General features: G+C 45.8%; 1 protein-coding gene across 1 annotated transcript in view; it reads right to left on the bottom strand.

Moving 5' to 3' along the window:
• Positions 1 to 6768, bottom strand: part of RUFY1 (RUN and FYVE domain containing 1) — a 60330-nt gene extending 53562 nt beyond the window's left edge. Inside the window, exon 1 of the mRNA XM_054566264.1 lies at positions 6491 to 6768. Coding sequence (XP_054422239.1) covers positions 6491 to 6764 — 274 coding nt within the window. The 5' untranslated portion in view covers positions 6765 to 6768. The remainder of the gene's footprint in view (positions 1 to 6490) is intronic.
• Between the last annotated feature and the right edge of the window lie 14858 nt (positions 6769 to 21626).

The following is a 21626-nucleotide window of genomic DNA, read 5'->3' as shown; positions in this document are numbered from 1 at the left end:
TTTATATTTCTTATTTGTATGAACCAGGTTTCTCAGGGATGACATCTATAAAAAACCAAAAAATTGGAATAAAATCAATACCAAGTTCTATCACATTTTATCAGTAAATCTTATACATACATCTATATATATATATATGTGTGTTCGATGAAAAAACCAATACCATTTAGGGCTCTTAGAAGCAATTCCATGAAAATTTTATGTATAATTATTTATAAAATTATATTTAAGTTCCTCTTTATCAACTTAGCATCACTAATAACTTTTATGGCAATTCATTCCAGAAGAAAAAATTTTTATACGCTTATCGAGTGTTAGTCACAAGAAAAGTTTATTTATTTTTATTTACATATTTTTGGCTGAGATATATGATAGGATGACCAATAAAAAATTATAAAACATATGGAAGAGGAATGGAAATTCAAGTTCAAGGAATAAAAGGAAAAATGTAAAATTTTCAAATATTAAGTAACTTATTTATTTCTAAGATGATTGCTAGTGCTTATCAAATCATGAAGGCATTTACATACTACTTGATACACTTAAAAGTGATATAACAGTTTTATTTCAAAAAGTCAATATTCAAGCCCTGGCCAGAGAGCTCAGATGGTCAGAATGTTGTCCTGATATGCCAAGGTTCCAGGTTTGATCTCTGGTCAGGGCACATACAAGAAGCAACCAATGGCCCTGGCTGGTGTGGCTCAGTGGACCGAGTGCTGGCCTGCGAACCGAAGGATTGTGGGTACATGCCTGGGGTGTGGGCCAGGTCCCCAGTTAGGGGCGGGGGTGCACGAGAGGCAACCACATATGGATGTTTCTCTCCCTCTCTTTCTCCCACTTTTCCCCGTTCTCTACAAATAAATAAATAAAATCTATTTAAGAAAAAAAGAGCAACCAATGAATGCATAAATAAGTGAAACAACAAATCGATGTTTCTCTTTCTCACAAATCAATTTAAAAAAAGAATGAGGAAAGTCAATATTTACAATAAGCCAGAAAATGTAACCTAAATACTTTAAAATTACAATGAAGAATTTCATATGCCAACTTTAAAAGCTGAAGTTTTTTAGGGGGTCATGTGAGTCAAAAATGTGAAGACATGTTTGAGGTGGTCGGAGCTGGGGTGGCAGTGGCTCTTAACACTGATCCTCAGCACTGGCAGCGCACCGTGGCCGGCTTATCTGCCACCCCCTGCTTGGTGAGTCACTTATTCCCATTCATGCCCAATTTAGAGTTACAGAAAGTGTGAGCTGGGAGGATCTCTAAGCCAGTCCATCTCTCAATTTTACTGTGGTCGGCAGGTAGAGAAACATGAGCAGAGCAAGGACAGTGGGCCAGGTGCTGGAGGTCACCGGGCGGAAAGCCCCGGGTGCCGGGCAACGGGCAACACCGGGAAAACAAGGGCCTGGCCCCCAGGGTGACCTCTTCCTCCCTGGCAAGTCACCAGTCACGCGGCTTAGACCCCTTGGAATGGGAACGAACAAGGAGCTGGGGAACAGCCCTTCAGCATGGAGCCCCCAGGACAGTGAGGTCCTGACCCGCATCAAATACGTCCAGGCCTCAGTTGTGCCTCAGCTCCAGGCCCAGAAAAGCAGGAAGACCAGACAAGTGACACCCCGGCTGCCCCGGCACCAACCAGTCTGCAGACCACGACCCCGAAAGGACACACCTGCAAAGCCAAGGACTGCTGTACCGACGCCCTCCCCTGGGCCCTCCCCTAGGCTCCACCCTTCAGAGCCCTTAGGACGAGGACCCAGTGCTCCAAGGAGAGTAACCGGTGCTGAGCTAGAAGCCCCTAAAACCTCCACTAACAGGGTTGGGGAAGGGGAAGCAGAGCGGGGCCACGGTTACTTTGCATATCTAAAGAACTTGGCCAGTGTTTTAGTAATGCTAATAGCTGCACCCACAGGGAGATGGGCGTGACTCTAACACGCGAGGCAGCCAGGAGGCGGTTCCCACGTCCAGGGCTGGGGTCTCCAGCCAAGTCTGCCTAGACTAACAATAGCAGCCAAGAAAGGCAGAAGAAACCAGGAGTACTGGCAGGCGTTGCCCTTTGTGGGAGGAGTTGGAAGTGGGGCTACAGAGGAAGATCTCCACTGTGATTTAAACCCAAGTACAGGCCAGTCATGCTCTCTTAGCCACAGGGGTGGGGGTGGGGTTTCTGCCCCACAGCTTAGAATAGAGCAGTTGGGGGGCGGGGCGGGTCTTGGCCATGAGGTTTGAAAGGATGCAAAAGGACCCCCACCAGCCCACCATGAGGAGGGGCCACACACTTTAGAATTGAGAGCGGGAGCCTAGCTGAGCACGACGACGACTGGGAGAAGCCGAACAGGAATCTGCCCAGCTGAGCTGCGGACTTCTATTTCTTTTCTGAGAGAGGGTACCTCGGACTGGCCTGGTTTGGCAAGGTGAGACAGGATTGCATGTGTTTGTGGGAATTTCTTTTGTTTTTAAGGGAGTGGGATTTAATGGAAAAATTTCGCCAGTGTTTTAATTCCATATGACTTTTGAATAAATAGTTCCTTTCCTTTTCATGAGACTCCGGCATTGGGAGTCCTGCTTTTTTTGGTGGCGGGCAATAGAACCCAGAGCGCGTCTGCTTCAGGTTCCTGTCCGGCTGTGCCTCCCCCTCTCCCAGGTGTGTTACCATTACCTCCCTCTCTGCTGAGCTCCAAGGGCCCTTCTTTTCCTCTGCATTTTGTTTCCTGACCCCATTTCTTCCATGGCTCACTTCTTCTACCTCTGTGACTTCCTATATAAGCTTTCTCTTATAGTTTGAGTCTTGGCTCTGAATTCTTTCCTGGCCAGAACGCAAGCGCTGAAGCTGCTGAACCACGGTCTGGTCTGACTCAGTTGGTTTAACGCCTGGTACTGTTCTCACCACTGCCAAGCTTATTAGCTATGAGATCCTGGCCTAGATATTCACATCCCTATGACTCATCAGTAATAGTTTGACACAACACACGGAGTGTCACAAAATTCTACGCTTATGAAATTGGTAAATAATTGGTCTGATCAGTGATCTTGGCGTCGATCCTTTTAGGGGCAGGGCTTTACCCTAAATGAGCGTGGCTGAGACAGGCTGAGTGGCAGATAATATGAAGCCCCCCACCTTCTGGCTGGAAGAATGTTGTCAATAGTTTTCAGAAGCTTGTGATCTGAATTTTTATGTAAAACCTGCTAATTACCTAAAAAACATTTAAAAAAATGCTTTTATACCTGCAAGAGAGAAAAAACAATGCCATTACCAGCCACAACCAGCTCAAAGTAATGCCAGTTTGTTGTAACATCTAGTAGAGAGAATAAGGACTCAGGAGGGGCAGTGGGCTGTACAGGGTTTTTGGTTGAGTTCTGAATTACAGAGAAGTGACTAGATTTTTAATAGATTTAAGTTTTAGTTCTGAGTAGCCCTTTGGTTTTTTGAAAGATTTTATCATACAGTATGGTGTCATCCTATACTGACAAGGAAGAAAACCACAACATGAAGTGGGAAAAGTTATTGTGCTTCCTTTTGGAAGGAGCTGTACCACAAAATAAACTTTGTCATGGAAGAGAACAGAAAAAGGCATACCCTCCACCTACCTAATGGCAAATGTAAAATGAAAGAATGACTTCTTCTGTGAGTACCCATGTGTGAGACATTGTGCTGGGCACTTGAAACACATGTGTCATGTTATTCATCCTTTAGGAGAAGGCAGCAATCCAGAGTGCAGGTGTGGAAACGTGTGTGTAAGCCCTGTGCGCGGGGATGAAAGGACGGGCTACAGGCACAGGTCTCTCAGGAGGACCGGGGACAGTTTCTGGGATGGAGGACTTCTACACTGAGTCTTCTTTTGTATGTTTTGTTTGGTTTTGTTTTACCACGCACACTTATTATCCTAAAAACACACCCACCTAAAACAAACAACTATGCGAGCACAATCGCTGTGACACGCTGTGCTACCGGACCCCACACGGGACAACACTGTAAAACAAATACTCAGAGCATTCCACAACATTCTACAGCGTTTCCCTTGAACCTCTGTTACCCTCAAATTTTTATCTGTCAAGAGTGCTGCTCACATTGGATCTCTTCTCCTTCACCACTTCCTCTGAGAAAGCTCTGTCCTCACTGCTTGCGGAGGCAGACCAATGGGAAAGGGAGGCGTGAGCAGGCCCTGGCTGAAGGGCGCGACAGGAAGGGCTGTCTTTAACTAACCTGCTTTTCCTGTCCCACTGGGTGGCTTCAAATCCAGGTCATCTTTGGGGACTAGCCACACAGCTCATCCTGGATGTTCCCCACATTTCAGCAAGCCATGTTCACAATTTTTTCCAGACTGGAGTGGCAGTTATTTACTTACTATTTTCTATAAACTGACTAAAAAAACCCATGTGTATACGTTATCGCATTTTGCTTATAAAATTAGAGGCGTCAAGGCATCGAGGTGTTGTGACTGAGAGCGTGGCCCCAAGAGGCAGATGTCTCGGTTCTAGCACTGCTGCTGCCATTTCTAAGTGACTGGGTCAAGTCACTCCCCTTTCATTCAGTTTCCCTCTTTATGAAACAGGGATAATAATGGTACCTATTACAAGGCAATGGCTACTTGTGTGGAGGCGAGGAAGTCAATCTCCCCTTCATAGGTCCTAAGGCATCACGACTTCCTGCAGAGATGCAGGGGGGGGGGGTGCGGGGGTGAGAGGCGCCTGCCCAGCTGCCTGCCAGTGTGCTGTGGCGCTGCCAGCCTGTCCTGCCCAGGGGTTCACAAAGTGTGACCCCCGACCCTCCCTGGGCCTGCAGTGGTCATGCAGTAGGGTCAGGGAGGGGGAGGGAGATGCCCCAGGGCAGTCCTAGTGGGCCAGGGAGGCTAAGAACTTGTTCCAGGGAGGCAGTCGAAGGTGGCACCACGCATGAGCCAGGCTCCGAGATCCCTCCTTCCCTACACACTCCTTTGTTCCACCGGACTTCACTTACAAAACACAGATTCAGGGATATAACTGCTAAAAATTTCAAGTGTAGGGCACTTCTCTGTGCTTGGCCCTGGGTGACCACACTAACCAAAGGGAGCACTGGTTACACACCATAAAACCAGTCCTGCTATTACACAGTATTGTGAAGGTACAATGAATTAATGTTAGAGATCTAAGACTAATCTCCAGCACAATATAAGTACTGGCTATTATTCATAGCACTACCATAAATGAAAAATGCATATATTTTTTCAAATACAAGGTAGGGCAAAAGTAGGTTTACCATTGTGAGTATGCAGTTTATTCTTGCATTATTACTTATTAATTACTGTATTATTTTCCATATGAACAACTGTAAACCTACTTTTCCCCCACCGTGTATGCATTTGTGTGCTAGGCACTGTTACATTTTGTCAGTGAACGTTTAACATTTATCATCGGCTTACTACATGCCATAACCTATCTAGGAGACCTCCAGAAGACTCCAGGCCTTGACTCAGGACTGCCAATGGATGGGTGTACAAACAACCAATGACATGTGCAAAGGTGGCAAGCCTGTGGGAACCAGGAATCTGGGCTGAACAGCCTAGCCTCTCTCATTACCTCTTAGACCTACTTTTTATTGCCGGAATCTCAAAAGAAGTCAGATTTCAAAATTTACTCCATCTTTTTTAACCACTGACATTTTCATTATTCATTCAGAATAATGAATCCACAATTCATTATTCTGGTGTCAGTGGTAACTTCTACAGCAAATTTACCAGCGGACAAGACAGATGCAAGAAACCTCCGAGGTCCGCTACTGCTTCTGAGGAGAGCACTCCCGCCTTCTGTCAGCTCTGCTCTGCAGCGCTTTCCATGAAGAAGAAAATGCTCTCACTGTGTTATGCAATAGGTAGCTACTAGTAGACTAGAAAGTCACACGGTTAATGTTTCCATTCTTCTCACAAATGTGCTGAAACTCTTTCTAGGCGACAACGGGCTGTAAAGGACTATAAGACATCATCTGGTCAATAAAAAAAATCCCCATTTTGCAGGCCGGGCGAAGTGTGGTGCTGGGTCCAGCACACAGCGAGGCAGGTGGTGGGGGAGCTCAGAAGTTCAGGTCTTACCTGCACCCATACCTCCAGCCTTTCATTTTGGTGCGGCGAGTCCTCCAGGACTGTAGAGGCGCTATTACACCTGCAGGTGTGAACCGGGCTGGCATTTTGCGATTTACAACAGAGAACACTCCTGAATTCACTTAAGTATTTTTAAAACTTATACAGATCACCTAAGCTCAAACTCATATATTTTCCTAAAGTTCACCAATGAAAATAAGGACATTGTCTGGGGAACGCAAGTGGGAGTCGATCCCCCCCCTCCCCGCCCAAGCCTACGTGTTTATCTGGGCGTGGCTACACGGGGTACAGAGAGGACCAGCCAGGCGTGTTAGCATGTTGGCTTTTTCCAACTTGTCTAACAGGGTCCCGCCGCTGGGCTCCCACAGCCAAGGGCCACCTATCCAGCGGGAAGCACCGCGGAGCGCGTACGCCAAACCTACCTGTACGCGCCGCGCCTTCCGTCGCGTCCGCGCCGCCCAGCCCCGCGGCCGCGCGCAGCGCGCTCCCGCAGCTCGCCGACAGGTTGCCCGTGGCTCTGCGCGCCAGGGTGAGGATGGGCGCGGACCAGCCATCCGCTGCCGCCCGCCGCCTGGCCGCACTGTGCAGGTCCCCCGGGCTCGGCAGCTGGCTCCGGTCCACGACCTCAAAGTCTTCTCCCGGCTCCAGCCCCGGCCCGCGCTCCGCCGGGCAGCCGTCGCCCCCGTCGGCGGCCATGTTGGCCGCGTCACGTGGCCCTGGCGGCGGCGAGCTCGCGGCGGCGGCGGCCGCGCTCCGCGCTCGCGGTCGCACTTTCCGGTCGGCCTTGGCCTTCCCTTGTTCGCCAGCCTCCTTCCCTTCTTTCCTCTGGAGGTAGGTTCGGGAAGGCAGTTCTGACTGCAGAAAGAACCTCAGCCGCGCGTTTCAGGGCGTCACCCTGGGCTTGCCTTCTCCCCTTTTCGGGCGCGCCCAGCCCAGCCTGGAACACAGCCCTACGGCCTCTTTCCTTTGTGACACTAGTTCCTCTTTTTAATTTTCATTTCCTATTTTACTTTTCCTACTTCGTCATTTTTCTGCAGCAGTCTTCAGGGCAAACCCTAAAAAGGGCAGGAAAGAAAATTCCTGTCTCAACAGGAGAGGCAGGAAAGAGTATTTTAAAAAACTAGTACAGCGGTTTAGCAGGAAAGACCACACTGCGGTGGATTGGAAACCAGAAGGCCCGGATTCTGCTATTAATTAGTTAAATGGGACAATCACAGAACTTACCTCATTATTAAATAAGATTTTGCAGTAAGGAGCACAGGGCAGATGTTAGCAATTGTAATGATTGCTACCCAGCCATATGGCTTGGGCAAGGCGCTCTGCACTTGTGAGGAGTTACAGCCTGTTTTGTCACTTGAGAAAGACGGGAATTTGACAAAGTAGGAACGCAAACTTCACAGCATTTGACGCTTTGCAAAGTACTGCAAGTGGGCCTCATCAGACCAGAACTGTTTGGTGTGACCCGCAGAATGCTTAAATTTTAAATTCAAATATTTTAAGTTGTTGGGAGATATTTAGAAATTAAAAGTAATTTGCATGAAACTCTGGACTTTGACCTCTGGAAACATCGGAAGACTTGGCAACTCAGTATTCCTGATGGCAACAAATTGATGGAGTGGACAAGGGCTTCCCCTTTGGAAGTCCAGGTGTCTTGGTCCAGCCCGCTCCTCTGGTTTTCATGGTCACTCTGGATCCTGCCGGCTGGTTGTTTTCAGTGGAGTGGGGAGTGAGCGGAGAGTGATTGAGGAGCGGGGTGGACCAGGCGGTTATATCGTCTGCAGTAACAAAGCAGTTGTCCAGACTCCTTCAGGACTCTCCAATGCCCAGGACAGTCACGTAACGGAAAGCTTATTTGCAGTCATCAGAGCCTGGAGCCTAATTCCATTGTGCATAAAAACATAAACTCTTTTTGGGGGAACAGTTTTAATATGGTACCGGTCTTTGCTTCAATAACAACCCTAAATCTGAGTGGCTTAACAGAAGTTTGTTTCTCCCCACACTTCACGGGGGAACCTGGGCTTTGGCAGGTTCCCTCACTTGAAGCAGAGTTCTACATCAGCATTAAATGCCCCAGCCCTGAGGTGACAGGCTCCACTTGCACCCATTTCCTTGGCCAAAGCAAGTCACATACCACCTCTAACTTCAAGGGAGTTAGAAAGCTCAATCCTACTATTATCTGGGAAACGGAGAAGTGGGAATATTGGTGAGCAGTATAATAACTACCATAAATGTATCCTGAATTTTACTAGAATGCAACTGAATTGATTTGTTCAGAAACTAAGAATTATTCACCATTTCAGAACATCACATCACCCACAATAACGTTGCGTTTGGTATTTGAAATGTTAAGACAATGTCTGTACAATGTCACAGTCATGGGTATTTTATGCAAAGATGCAAATGTTTGGTTGCAGTATTTCTTTCAGTGGTAGTTGTACTTCACACATTGAAATAGATATGACAGACTCATTACAGTTAGGACAGTAGATTAATTTTTTGAAATTTTAAGTGTTGGTCAGTTTATTACCTATGAATTTTATTTTAAAATTGTATGGGACATTATAAAATATGTATTCCTGATAGGGTAGACAATTGAGTGTGCTGGTAATGGTCTTAATTTTCCTAGCAACAAACAGCAATTCTGAGTGCTTTCAGTTTTTCCTTTACATGAAGTCAACTCGAGAAAACTTGGTAAGAGGAGTTTTGATGAAGAGGATATGTGTGATGATTTTAGATCAAAATAGTAACATTTAGAAGACACCCTAACATATTTGTTATAAAGTTCCTCCCCCCATGCTTGTGGCCCAGTTCTCCCTCCCTGAGCCCATGCCCTTTTTTTCTTTTCTTTCTAATACTATTGCCCTCTTGTGTGGGTGTCGCCTCGCTCTTTTCTCCTCTCTGCTTGCGCCCTGTTATGCATTGGGTCTCATCTGCCTGCTGCCTTTTCCTGAGTTGGAGTCTACCCTCAGCCCATTGTCACTCTCGTTTTTCTTTCTCATCTTCTGGTGGATTCCCACCGCATTTAGATCCTCTCTCTCAAATCTGGCTCTGCCCTTCTAGTCCCAGCTGCCCACATGGATTCTCGTCTTGAGTTTTGCAGTCACCCTCCAGGATGTCTCCATGTGTCTTGGGGCTTCACTTCCTCGTTTTTGACACCTCAGCCCTTAGACTTCCTAAGGCCCATGGCGGATCGTTTTGCCCTCCTGCTTACAAATCTCCCTTTGCTTCCCCTTCGCAGGAGGCTTTTTCTTGTCGTTGTGCTGCAGGTGCAGATTGCTCACTGGCCCCTCAGTGTGGACTAGCAGTGGCATTATGCAGCACCTTGGGGTGGTTTGCTGATTTGCTTGAGCCCAAAGCAATTCCCAAAGAGGCAGATCCTCCTGGCCTCCTTGGTTTCATGAGTTGGCCCATCAGCTGAGAGTCCCTGGGGCTTTACTAAGTTCTCATGTGTTCACAGTATACATTTTGATTGGCATTTTATAATCTAGGAGATCCTTACTGTCTGGACATAGTTGCTATCCTGGTGTCAGGAACAGCCATTTAAAGTCAAGTCATTGTTCTGAACAGTGCAATGTAAAGCATAAACCGTTAGCTATGCGCGCTGCCTGATAGACCCTCTGATAGAGGTGATAGAGGTGATGGAATGTTCTAGGGTTGTGGGCTGTATGGGGACCACCAGCCACAGGTGGTCACTGAGCTCTTGCAGTGTGGTTCACTGAGAAACAGAATGTTTACTTTAATTAAATTAATTTAAATTACAAGAGCTCTGTGTGGCCAATGACTATTGTACTGCACAACACAGGTGTAGATCTAACTCAAGGTTACAGGGAATGGGGGAGAAGGGAAGGAGGGAAACGGCACCTGTAGTAAACAGCAAGACTCTTCAGAAGGGGCAGCGTCCCCTGGGGCTGGCAGAAGAGGCAACCCCATGAGACCAGAATTACCTGCTGGGAAGACTGGTTGCCAGTTGCGGGGATTTGAATATGGACTGGATATTAGATATTATGGAATTACAGTTACTTTTGTTAATATGAAAATGGATTGTAGGTGTGTAGGAGAGGCCATTATTTCTTAGAGCTGCATTAGAATATCAGGTGTTAACATGTGATATCTATAACTTACTTTAAAAACTCAGCAAAAGAAAATAGATAATGCAGATGTGCCAAGAGTGTGACAGTTTTGGAGTCTAGTACCAAATATAAGTTATTACAGATTCCTTCTACATTTTCTGTATTTTCATAAGAAAAAGTGACAATACATCAAAACATAAATCCATATGCAACAGGAGCCAATGTTTCATAAATAGTAAAAAAAAACTCCACAAAAAGTTTGAGATTTTTTTGAAAAATGAAAACAAAAATTAACAAAATTATTTTATATACATTTAACAAAATTTAGAATGTTCACAACCATGTGCAGGCTTTTAGAATGAATGAAGATTGAACAAATGCTGATTTTTTTGCACATTTCTTTCTGAAAAATTACACGCTATTAAGATACAGCATCATCATTCATGTGCCATCTGATGAATGGTAGAATCAGAAAGAGTCCAGACTATTTAGGCTTCATTTTATTTCTCAAGGCCTCTTCAGTCCTTCGATAGACAAACCATACCATTTGGGTTTTTTTTTTTTTTGGTGGCTATATTTCCATTTAAATTGTATCTCTTTGCATGTAGTTAGTACTCAAGCTAATTAGCCAAAAGTGGTGAAGTAATCCTCCCATCCTCCATGCTGTTCATCCTTCTGGATGCTCTTACGGGATGTGTGATAGGGAAATGCAGCCATTTTATTGTTACTGCTCTATACTTTGTGCTTATCTGAGCTCATTCTTCACTTTTAATACATGTTATAGCCCTGGCTGGTGTGGCTCAGTGGATTGAGTGCCAGCCTGTGAACCAAAGGGTCACTGGTTCAATTCCCAGTCAGGGCACATGCCTGGGTTGCAGGCCAGGTCCCCAGGAGGGGGCACACGAGAGGCAACCACACATTGATGTTTCTCTCCCTCTCTTCCTTCCTTCCCCTCTCTCTAAGAATAAATAAATAAAATATTTAATAAAAAAATACATGTTGTAGATTCATTATTTTTTCAACCGTTGTTTTTTGAAGCTCCTATTGGATCATTAGTGTTGACTTTCTTTTCTGCCGACCTCCTGTGTCTGTGGCTTTGTATGGGAATTGAGTGGGACCCGAGCAGCATTCTCGTTTACTCGGGAAATCTTTGCATCCTTGTGCAAAACTGTAGTTTTGCTGTACAATTGATTTGCACTGTAGACATCTGACAGTCGGAGAGACTGACTGGCCTTTGGTGCAGTATGTGGGGAATGGTGCTTTGAGTCAGCAGGCATTAGCTTTGAGTAGGGACTGATTTTATGAGTGACAATAGATTTTATAAGGGGTAATACTAATATATTCACTAGTGAATATTTAAACATTATGAAGACTTGGTTCTCTAAACGGCCTTGTAACTGTAGGGACTTGGGTAAAATATCTGCAGATGAAGACACTCTCTGTTTGGAGTTTAGAACTGAGAACAGGTGCTGGCGCTGAGACGGCATCAAAGCTCAGCAGTTTGAAGGGTGATCAATTAAAAGGAAAACCTTCCCCGCTCACCACACTCCTGACTGATTGTCCAGAGTGGGTGCACCCTGCCCCTGCTCCTGCAAGGCTGCCCCTACTCCCGCCCTCACATCAGAGGCTCATTGCTAGTCTGGGCCACTGGTACTTCTGACCGACTGGCTCTAAGGGATTCCCATGACCCCCTCCAGTGGCTCAGTAATTTGCTAGAATGACTACGTAAGTCTGGAAAGCACTTCATGGTCATCGTTTATGACAAAGGATACAGCTCAGGAACAATCAAATGGAAGAGATGTGTGGGGCATGGAGTGCGGGCAGGGATACAGCGCTTCCATGCCCTGTGGGCATTGCCACCCTTCAGCACCTTGATGTGTGCAGCCACCTGGAAGACCTCTGAAGCTCATTGTTTAGGATTTTTACGGAGCTTCCCTAACCTGGCTGTGACTGATGGAATCCTTGGCTGCAGGCGGTTGAACTCCGTCTCCAGCCCCTTGCCCCTCCCTGGAGGTCGGGTGGTAGGGAGGAAAGTCCCAACCCTCTCATCATTTGGTTTTGGTTCCTCTAGCAACCAGCCCGCGTCCTCCAAGAGTCCCCTCATTAACATAAACTCAGGTGTTAATGAGGTGTGGTTGAAAGGCTGTTTTTAGAAATAACAAAAAATGAACCTATCTCCCCATTTACTCAGGGGAGTACAAGGGGTCTAGTAGCTCTGTGCCAGGAACCAAGAGCAAAAACCAAATAGTATTTCTTCTCCTCCTCCTTATTCTGTACATCATTTCTTTATTAACAGATTACACCACATAAATCAGGTTACCCTTTTTTATCTGATTATGCAGCTAGCAGAATTTGCATCTGTATGTAGAGCAGCGACAGAAAATTTTTACTATAAAGATATTCTGTGTCTGGACCGAAGGACTGTAACATGCACTGGAAATCTAATGACTAAGAAGGTACAACAAGCAACAAGGGTGCAACCACTGCAAGAAGATTTGGGTGTTACACACCTTTAATAATAAGCCGCTCTCTAGAAGGGATCATACTTTAAGAAAGGATGATGTAGAAAACCACTGGAAATTCAGCCAGTACAGGAGGAGCAGAGGGTCCATGAAACCCAGAGGTGTTGACAACAAGCACTGGAGGTCCAGCCCCCTGGAGGGTGCCGCCCAGGAGCAGTGCGCCCGGGCTGGCCTGGCCGCAGCTGGAGGCTCCTCCTCTGGGCGCTTCATTTGGGGAAGTTAGATTAGTCACTTAAAAAGGGGGTTTTATTTAAAAGAGATACAACTTAGGGAAAGGGAAGTTTTAGGAAAGTATTAACTCCTTGAGGGCCCAAAAAGTATTTAGGAAACCAAATGAAACAAAGGAAAATATAAACTTTAAATGAAAATATTAACAGGAGAAACCTGGTTCTTCTTGTTGACATATAAAGAATTACAGATCAGCAAGCCTATTAGCGTGCAGGCAAAGTTTATGAGTGGTAAGTTCTAATGAGAGAGCAAAAACAAGGGTGGCAAGAGCAGAGTGGCCAGAGGCCAGGTGGCCAAAAGAGGGAGTGGTCAGAAGCCAACCGGCGGGGGGCCCCCCATGTGGCACAAGGGACAAGAGAGCCAAGAGAACGAGTCCTTCTGAGGACTTACATAGTTGGTGGGATGGTTGTGAGAGAGTTACATGCTGATTGATGGGTGAAAGTGGTACCAGCTTTCCCAGGGAGACGTGACTACCCGAACATAGGTACGTGTGGGGGTCTGTTAGCCTGGATCCTTATCTTGCTCTAGACTCTATTTGTTCATTTTGCATACATGAAGGGAGGCAGGCAGTTAACCAAAGTTGTTTCATGGGCTTTTCTTTGGGCACTGTGGAACCCTCCCCTTCTACCTTCTAGGCCTTGGGATGAATGCACAGTCTCAGGGTTTTCCTTTCCCCGACCAGTGGAGATGATGCACACAGACTTTCAAGGGCTCCCTTCCTCCTGCACTGTCACAGTTTAGTTGTGTTTGGCAGGCTCACGATGACTGGGTCAACAGGTGAGGCATGTCTTCCTCTGCTTTTATCCTCTTATATTAAGTTCTTTGTTGGATTGCAATGCTGAGGGCCCTGCCTTTATTTCCCCTCTGGCCGCTCCTTCCTAGCTGCTACCTAAGTGCTAAAAAGTGTTGCTGGGCAACCAAGACACTGGCCAGAGGCTAGCGACTGTGGCGCAGTCTCAGAGCTCTTCCTGTGCTGTCTCCTGTGTCAAAAATATTTCTCTAACCAGAGTTCCAGCCAAGATGGATGTGTAGGTAGATACACCTTCCTTGCACAACCAAAAGAAGGATAACCAATATAAAAACAAAAATCAACCATAACGGCCAGAAAATTGAATTGTGTGGAAGCCCAATAACCAAGGAGTTAAATAAGAAACATTCATTCAGACTGGTAGGGATGGAGGCAAGCAGCCAGGGGGCAAGGTTGAGTGGCAAGGCCACAGCTGGCAGACCTGGCAGTCCATTTGTGTGCAGATAAACTGGGAAGAACAACTGGGGAGCAAGACAGACCGCACAACCCAGGATTCCAGCGCAGGGAAATAAAGCCTCAAAAACTCTGGCTGTAAAAATCTGTGGGGTTGTGTTGGTGGGACAATCTCCCAGCCTCACAGGAGAGTCTACTGGAGGGACCCATTGGGTTCTAGAATGTCCACAAACCCACCCACCTGGGAATAAGCATCTAAAAGGGCTTAGGAACCTCCGGGACAACTTTAAAACATTCCGACATCCGAATCATAGGGGTGCTGGAAGGAAGAGGAAGAGCTAGAAATTGAAAACTTACTTGAAAAAATAATGAAGGAGCTCTTCCCTAATCTGGTGAAAGAAATAGACTTCCAGGAAGTCCAGGAAGCACAGAGAGTCCTAAAGAATTTGGACCCAAAGAAGCACATACCAAGGCACATCGTAATTACATTACCCAAGATTAAAAACAAGGAGAGAATCTTAAAAGCAGCAAGAGAAAAGGAGAGAGTTACCAACAAAGAGTTCCCATAAGGCTATCAGCTGATTTCTCAAGGAAACCTTGCAGGCAAGAAGGGGCTGGCAAGAAGTATTCAAAGTCATGAAAGCCAAGGACCTACATCCAAGATTACTCTCTGCAGCAAAGCTATCATTTAGAATGGAAGGGCAGATAAAGTGCTTCCCAGACAAGGTCAAGTTAAAGGAGTTCATCATCACCAAGCCCTTATTATACGAAATGTTAAAGAGATTTATCTAAGAATAAGAAGATCAAAACTATGAACAGTAAAATGACAGGAAACTCACAACTATCAACAATTGAACCTAAAAAACAAAAACTAAGCAAATAACTAGAACACGAATAGAATCACAGAAATGGAGATCTTGTGGAGGGTTAATCAGCAGGGAGGGGAAGGAGGGAGAATAGGGGAAAAGGTACAGGGAATAAGAAGCATAAATGGTAGGTACAAAATAGACGGGTAGGTTAAGAATAGTACAGAAAATGGAGAAGCCAAAGAACTTACATGTATGACCCATGGAAATGAACTAAGGGTGGGGGGAATGCAGGAGGCAATGGGAATACCAGGCAGAAGGGAGTAAAAGGGAGAAAAAAAGATGGGACAATTGTAATAGCATAATCAATAAAACCTACTTAAAAAAAAAAGAGACACCAGCCCTGGCTGGGTAGTTTGGTTGGTTAGAAGCATCATCCCAATATTCCAAGGCTGTGGGTTCAATCACTAGTCAGGGCACATAAAGAAAGCAACCAGTGAATGAATAAGTGGAATAGCAAATCAGTGTACCTCTCTGTCTCAAAAATCAATAAATAAAAAGTTTTTTAAAAAAGAAGAGACACCAAAGAGAACTCTCCCCTCCCATGTGAGGACACAGTGAGAAGGTGGCCAACTGAGCCAGGAAGAGGGTCCTCACCAGGAACCAGTCAGTGCCAGGACCTTTTGTCTTGGATTTTACACTTTCCAGAACTGTGAGAAAATAAATTTCTGTTGTTTAAGCTAAAAAAAGCGTTTCTCTAAGAATAAAACTCAGTTTCTTGAGGGATTTAAAACAAAACACATACCCTGGCTGGTGTGGCTCAGTGGGTTGAACACTGGCCTTCAAACCAAAAGGTTGCTGGTTCGATTCCCAGTCAGCACACGTGCCTGGGCTGCAGGCCAGGTCCCCAGCAGGGGGTGCATGAGGGTCAACCACACATTGATGTTTTTTTCCTTCTTTCCCCTCTCTAAATAAATAAAATCTTTTAAAAATATATAAAAAATAAAACACACTCTAAGAGTGATTTTCAAAGTGGGCTTTTAGATCCCTCCCTGTCTTTCTTAATTTTGTTTTGTGGTTTCAGGAAAGATTTCCCTTAAAATCTTTATTTCATAAAATAAGTCTGCTGAGTTATTTTATAAAAATAATAACTAAAAAAATGTACTAAAATATTAACCTGATAGTTTGCTTAATGATTTGCATGATGTGTCCCTAATAGAGAGAACCCTCATTAGTCAACTGAGAGACCCGTCCTTTGCAGCTCGGCCCCTCACTGTGGCCAGGGCGGCGGAGAGAACCCTGTGTGCAGCCCTGCTCGCACTTTGGGAGAAATTGCCAAGTAAGAGCAGGGCCCAGAAGGTGGGCTTTAAAGCCCCTTCCAGGGGCTTCTAAAAGAGTGGATTTTTCTGGTTTGGTCACATTTTTTCAAAACATGTCATATAACTGCCTAGTGCTTCCCCCTGCACCACAACGTTTTATCAAAAATCATTTACCACATCTGTCTATACATTCATTCCTGTGTCCATCCATTTATTTTTTGATGTATTTCAAAGAAAATTTATTAACACTTTAAAACTGCCGCATCCTCTTCCAGCCATATTTTCTGACAAGGTCTGGATTTGGGGAGAGAAGCTTTAAAGAGAGCGTCCTCTGGGAAGAGGACGCAGCATAGGGACAATTGGTAGTACGGGAATTATATTATTAGGAGTCATAATTTTCATTGTATATATGATCAACCTGGGAAAGATTAATAAGACACATGAGAATGAAACCGATAGGCGAGCCTCGGATGTAATTCTAGCTTCCACAGGACTAGACACAGTCACCACCACTCCTGAATCATCTGTAACTGCGTGTCCAGATTGTACTAACAATTCACTAGTTAAGTTAGCAAGGAAATTTCCCCCGAATATCCTTGAGAAACAGTTTATAGATGAACGACAACAGGCGGAGCTCACGGAGCCGGCTTATACTCCCGTGCCTCCGCCTCTGGTAGCTAAGGTCATTAAAGAAAATAAAAAGAAATTATACAGACCCCTTCCCACAGCTCAGGGGTTGCCTTTTGTAGCCTATTGGATAAAAGGAAAATTGTGGTATCCCCTTCAAGGAGTTAACAGCATGAAAAGAACCCCTGACCCCCCTTTGCCCTATACAGGAGTTTACCAGGAAGGCATAAGAATAGTCAATAAAGATGGAGTACATATGCCCTACGCCAGCTTGCCTTTCATGGAACGCTTGGCACGAGCAGGACCCCCCTAGTGCTTACGTACAAAAGAACAAAGAAATAGCTTGAGGAGGCAGTTACAGACATATTATAAAAAGTGTTGTCCCTACTTATTCAGGAAAGAAAAAGGGAGGATTGGCTAGCTGATGAACCATAGAATTATGAGAACCAGGAAAAGCACAAGGTTAGGTACCAAGTCTGCTCTTAGTAATTGCTTCTGCTCAGCCAACCCACAACAATATGTGACCGCAAATGTCTGATGCTCGCCAAAAATGAAAATATATAAGATATATGAGATTTGCACTCATATATCTTATATAAATAAAGCGGAAGAGCTTTGCACTGCCTCTGAGTCGTGTAGTTGTCTGTCTCCCATCGCCGACGCCTTACCCACCTTCGGGACTCCCGGATCCTGCTGCAGCTGGACTGCGGCATAAAACATTTTATTTAGAAGTAATTATGACCTTACAAAAAAGATGCAAGAGTAAAGATGACGCTACGCAAACTGTGCAGCCTTCACCCGGGTCACCCTGCAGGACGCGGTCGCTCCGCTTGCTCTGCTGCCTGTGCGCGCGCTCCCGTCCGTTCCTCTGCGCGCATCCCCTCCCCCCAGCACAAACTTGGATCCTTTGTTTTTCAAGAAACGTTTCTTGAGAATTTAACTATTCTCTTGCGTAACAATGGTGAAGTTATCAACTTCAGTATGTTTAACATGGAAACATACTTTTAATAAGATACTTTTGATCTAGACCTGCCTTACAAGAAATGCTAAAGAAGGTTCTTGAAGTTGAAATGAAAGGACATTAATTGGTAACATGACAACATATAAAAGTATAACTCACTGGTGAAGGAAACTATAGTCAAATTCAGAATACTCTTGTCATGGTGTGTAAAATCACTTTTAATTGTAGTGCAAAGGTTAAGGGACAAAAGTATTGAAAATAACTATAGATACAATAATGGATACACAATATGAAACGTAAACTATGACATAAAATCAAAATGGGGGAGGGGGACAAAAAAGTATACAGTTTTTGTATGTGATTAAAATCAAGTTATCATCACCTAAAATATGCTGTTCTAACCATAAGATGTTTTACGTGAGCCTCATGGTCACCATCAAAGGAAAACCTGTATTAGATACACAAAGAGGAAGAAAAAGGAATCAAAACGCACCATTACAGAAAATCATCAAAAAAGATATTTTAATCCAATCTTGCATTTGTATAAATTTCTAATAAAAAAAATGTACTGAATCGTGCGGCAGTATCTTCATTTATTTTACCAATTTCCTATTGTTGGATATACAGATAGTTTCCTAATTTTAAATATCTAAACAACACTATATCTGTGCACTTATAAGAATATCTAGGAGTACAATTGTTGGGTTAAAATATTAACATTGAAAAAAGCCTTGATTTTCAATATATTGCCAAATGAGGACAGTGCACTTTTACCAACAGGTTGCGAAATGTTCGCTTTCCTCTATCTTCCCACCAGCAATGTTGTCAACCTTTAAAAATCTGCGATTTTGAGAGGCATAAAAGATCTCTCATTTTAATGTGCATTTCTTTGATTATTAGTGTATGAGACACTGATAATTGTGTGTGCAGTACCAATTCCCTTTTGCTTTGCCAGGTGAGTCCCGATTGGCTAACAGGCTCAGCCCTGGGGGTGTCGGCGCAGCGCCCTCCCTGGCAGCCGGTGCTGGTGTGTGGCCTAGTTCTGACCTGTCAGCTGTGACTAGAGTGTGTTGGAGTTTCAGGGAAATCTGCTTTTCCTGATAAAGGAAAAAGTACAGCTGATGATTCATGTTCTTTTCTCTTCCTGCCGTGAAGGTAGACATGATGCTTGGAGCTAGGACTGCCACTTTGCCACCATGATGTGACCAGCATGAGAAAATAGTCCAGATAAATGGCTCTGCTTCAGCCACAGTGAAGCTCTCACTCGTCAGTGTTCCCACACGATGCACCCAGGGCAGCGAGCCTCGCTCTGTGGCTGGTGGGCCGTGAGGCGCCCTCAGCTGCCTGGTCGTCCTCGGTGTGCCTGTCTGCCCGCTCCTGTCGTGGGAGCTCCTGCACAAAAGGGACCTCCTGACAATACACCCACTTCTGTGCCAGAGCAGGTATAGGCTAGGTGCTCGGTAAGTGTATTTAGAAGGAATGAAGGCTATAATTCAATTCCATAAATTACTTTTAAAATGGAGAGTGCAGGACAGACTAGGTCATCTCCTGATCCAGCATTCTCAGACTTTTTGGTCTTTTTACTTCTTTATCAGAACCAGAGGTTCTCATTCTCTAAAACTCTGCCTCCTGATCTTCTTTACATCATAACCGACCTAGAACAGGACAGTGTTACATACAGCACAGCATTGTAAAGAGACAGAGGCCACCTGCTGCAGAGGCAACTGATGCAGGGGGGCGTCTGGCTCCCCTGGACTGTGCTTCTTCACCTCTGAGCCAAGGGCATCCGTGTCTCTGCACAGCCGGTGGCCCAAGAGCTGCACTAGTGGAGCAGCTCTGCCCTGCCCTAAGGAGCGTGGAAAGCCTATTTCTCAATGAGGAACACTGTGCATGCTTTTAAATGGATGCCGAAGGACACAAGTGTGTCCCAAAGTTGCGGGCTGTTGGCTCCATCTAGTGGTCTAAAATGGATTTGGGTTTCTAAGGACACAGGATTCGCGTTTCCATCGATCCTCCCATCCATCCTTCAATCATTCATATCCGTTCTCCCATCCATGTAGCCATCACAGACCGTAGGACCCTATGGGATCCTACCCAAGCCAATCTTTCTGACCCCATTTCACATCATATGTGTTAAGCTGCGCATAGTTTCTTTCTGTTCCTTAAACACACCAGACTTATTCTTTGCAAGTGCTTCTCCCCTAATCTGAGTCTGACCAACTTTGTATCATCATCCTTCCTATTCAAGCTCAACTTGGCTTTTCAGAGAGGCCTTTCTCAACCACTCCGAAATACACAGTTGTCGCATTCTGCTGTCCCCCTTTGTCACTAGGTAAAGTGGCGGAGTACCTGGGTCTCTGCTGGAGTTTTATTTGGTGGTGTTTGGCTCCCTCACCACAGCGTGGATCAGAGGGATGCCTGTTTTGCTTGTTCACCACTGGATCCTCAGAGCTAGGACCAAGTTACCCCTGTGTGTTAATGACTAAAAAAAACACACACACAAGTTTATGTCAGTCTCACACCACAGAGCCATTTTGGTTGGCAGAGTTGCTCCCCATTCTTTCCACTGAGAGGCCCTGCTGGCTGAGCCCACGTCCCCCGGAGTTCCCCTGACCAGGAGAATGGGGAGGAGCAGGGACAGACAAGCAGCCTGCCCCTGAGGGCTTCCTGGCAGAAGTGGCTGTGCACTTGCGCTCAGTCTCACTGGCCTTGCCTAACTTCCAGGGACAACGGGGAAGGAAGTACAACCCACCCCGGGCCTAGGAGAAGAACCGGGCCGGAGGGGCCCAAGTCCGATGGCTCCTGCCTCAGCGGGGCAGACACAGCGAGGAGAGCCACGAGGGGCGAGGCTGGAAGGGACGGCACAGCACGGCACCTCCTGGTACACAAAGGGGCCGTTGGTCACCCGCAGGTAGGGCAGTGGGAGGTACCGAAAAGGGTTGGTAGAGAAGTTGCCACCTGAGCCTGGGAGGATGAGCAGTTCTCACCTGTGCAGGGGGCTGGGGAGGGGAAGCAGCCAGGGCACAGCCCAGGGGCTGGAAGTGGCTGAGGCCGTACCTTGTGCGGAGAGAGCCATGGGCTTCCAGTGGCTGAATGGGTAAGCCAGTGAGTCTGCACAGCGGTCTGAGTGCAGGCCTGGAGGGTGCCCAGTGAGACTCCAGGGACTCTGGCCTTTATCCTCTGAGCAACAAGACAAGGTTCAATGCTCACTCCAGGTTCCTTTGAAGGAGCTGGACCAGGCATGAGATGAACCCACCGAGGCCTTTCCATCAAGGCCTCTGACCGGCAGGAGATGGGACCCGGGTCTCCTTCCTGGTCTCCCCCTGCCCCTGGGTAGCCTTGGATGGACCACTGCATCCCTCTGGTCCTAAATTTGCTCTTCTGCACAAGAATCATGTCTGTGTTGTGAGTTTGTAGGAGGCACACATGACGAATTTATTATTTTTTTTAGTTTAAAAGAATATTTACTTTTTTAGAGGAGAAGGGAGGGAGAGACGAAGAGAAACATCAATGTGAATAGACCGCCACGGGGTAAAGGTCACATAATTCAGTATTGTGGCTCCTCGTGGTCAGGGTGTTAGGGCTGATGAAACAATCATTCCCCTCCTTCACCCATAAGTTAAAGTCTAGGGAGCTCACCCAACCAAGAAAAAGCAAAATGTGCCCACCAGATGCTGGCGGGAGAGCATTTATTTACTGTATTAAAATATAGGATAAAAGTACTTTCATGTATGTAAAACACAGGACACTTAGGCTATGGGCATTTAAAAAAAGATAAGCGAGGGCATGCTTCGGGAAGCTCATGGGGTCCCCGCCCCGCCTCC

The sequence above is a fragment of the Pteronotus mesoamericanus genome, unplaced genomic scaffold (genome assembly GCF_021234165.1).
Source record: "Pteronotus mesoamericanus isolate MK-2021 breed Mesoamerican mustached bat unplaced genomic scaffold, CSHL_Meso_final contig_171, whole genome shotgun sequence".
In the NCBI taxonomy this organism is placed as follows: Eukaryota; Metazoa; Chordata; class Mammalia; order Chiroptera; family Mormoopidae; genus Pteronotus; species Pteronotus mesoamericanus.
The sequence above is the reverse complement of the archived record's forward strand: the minus strand, read 5'-3'. Positions and strand labels throughout refer to the sequence as shown.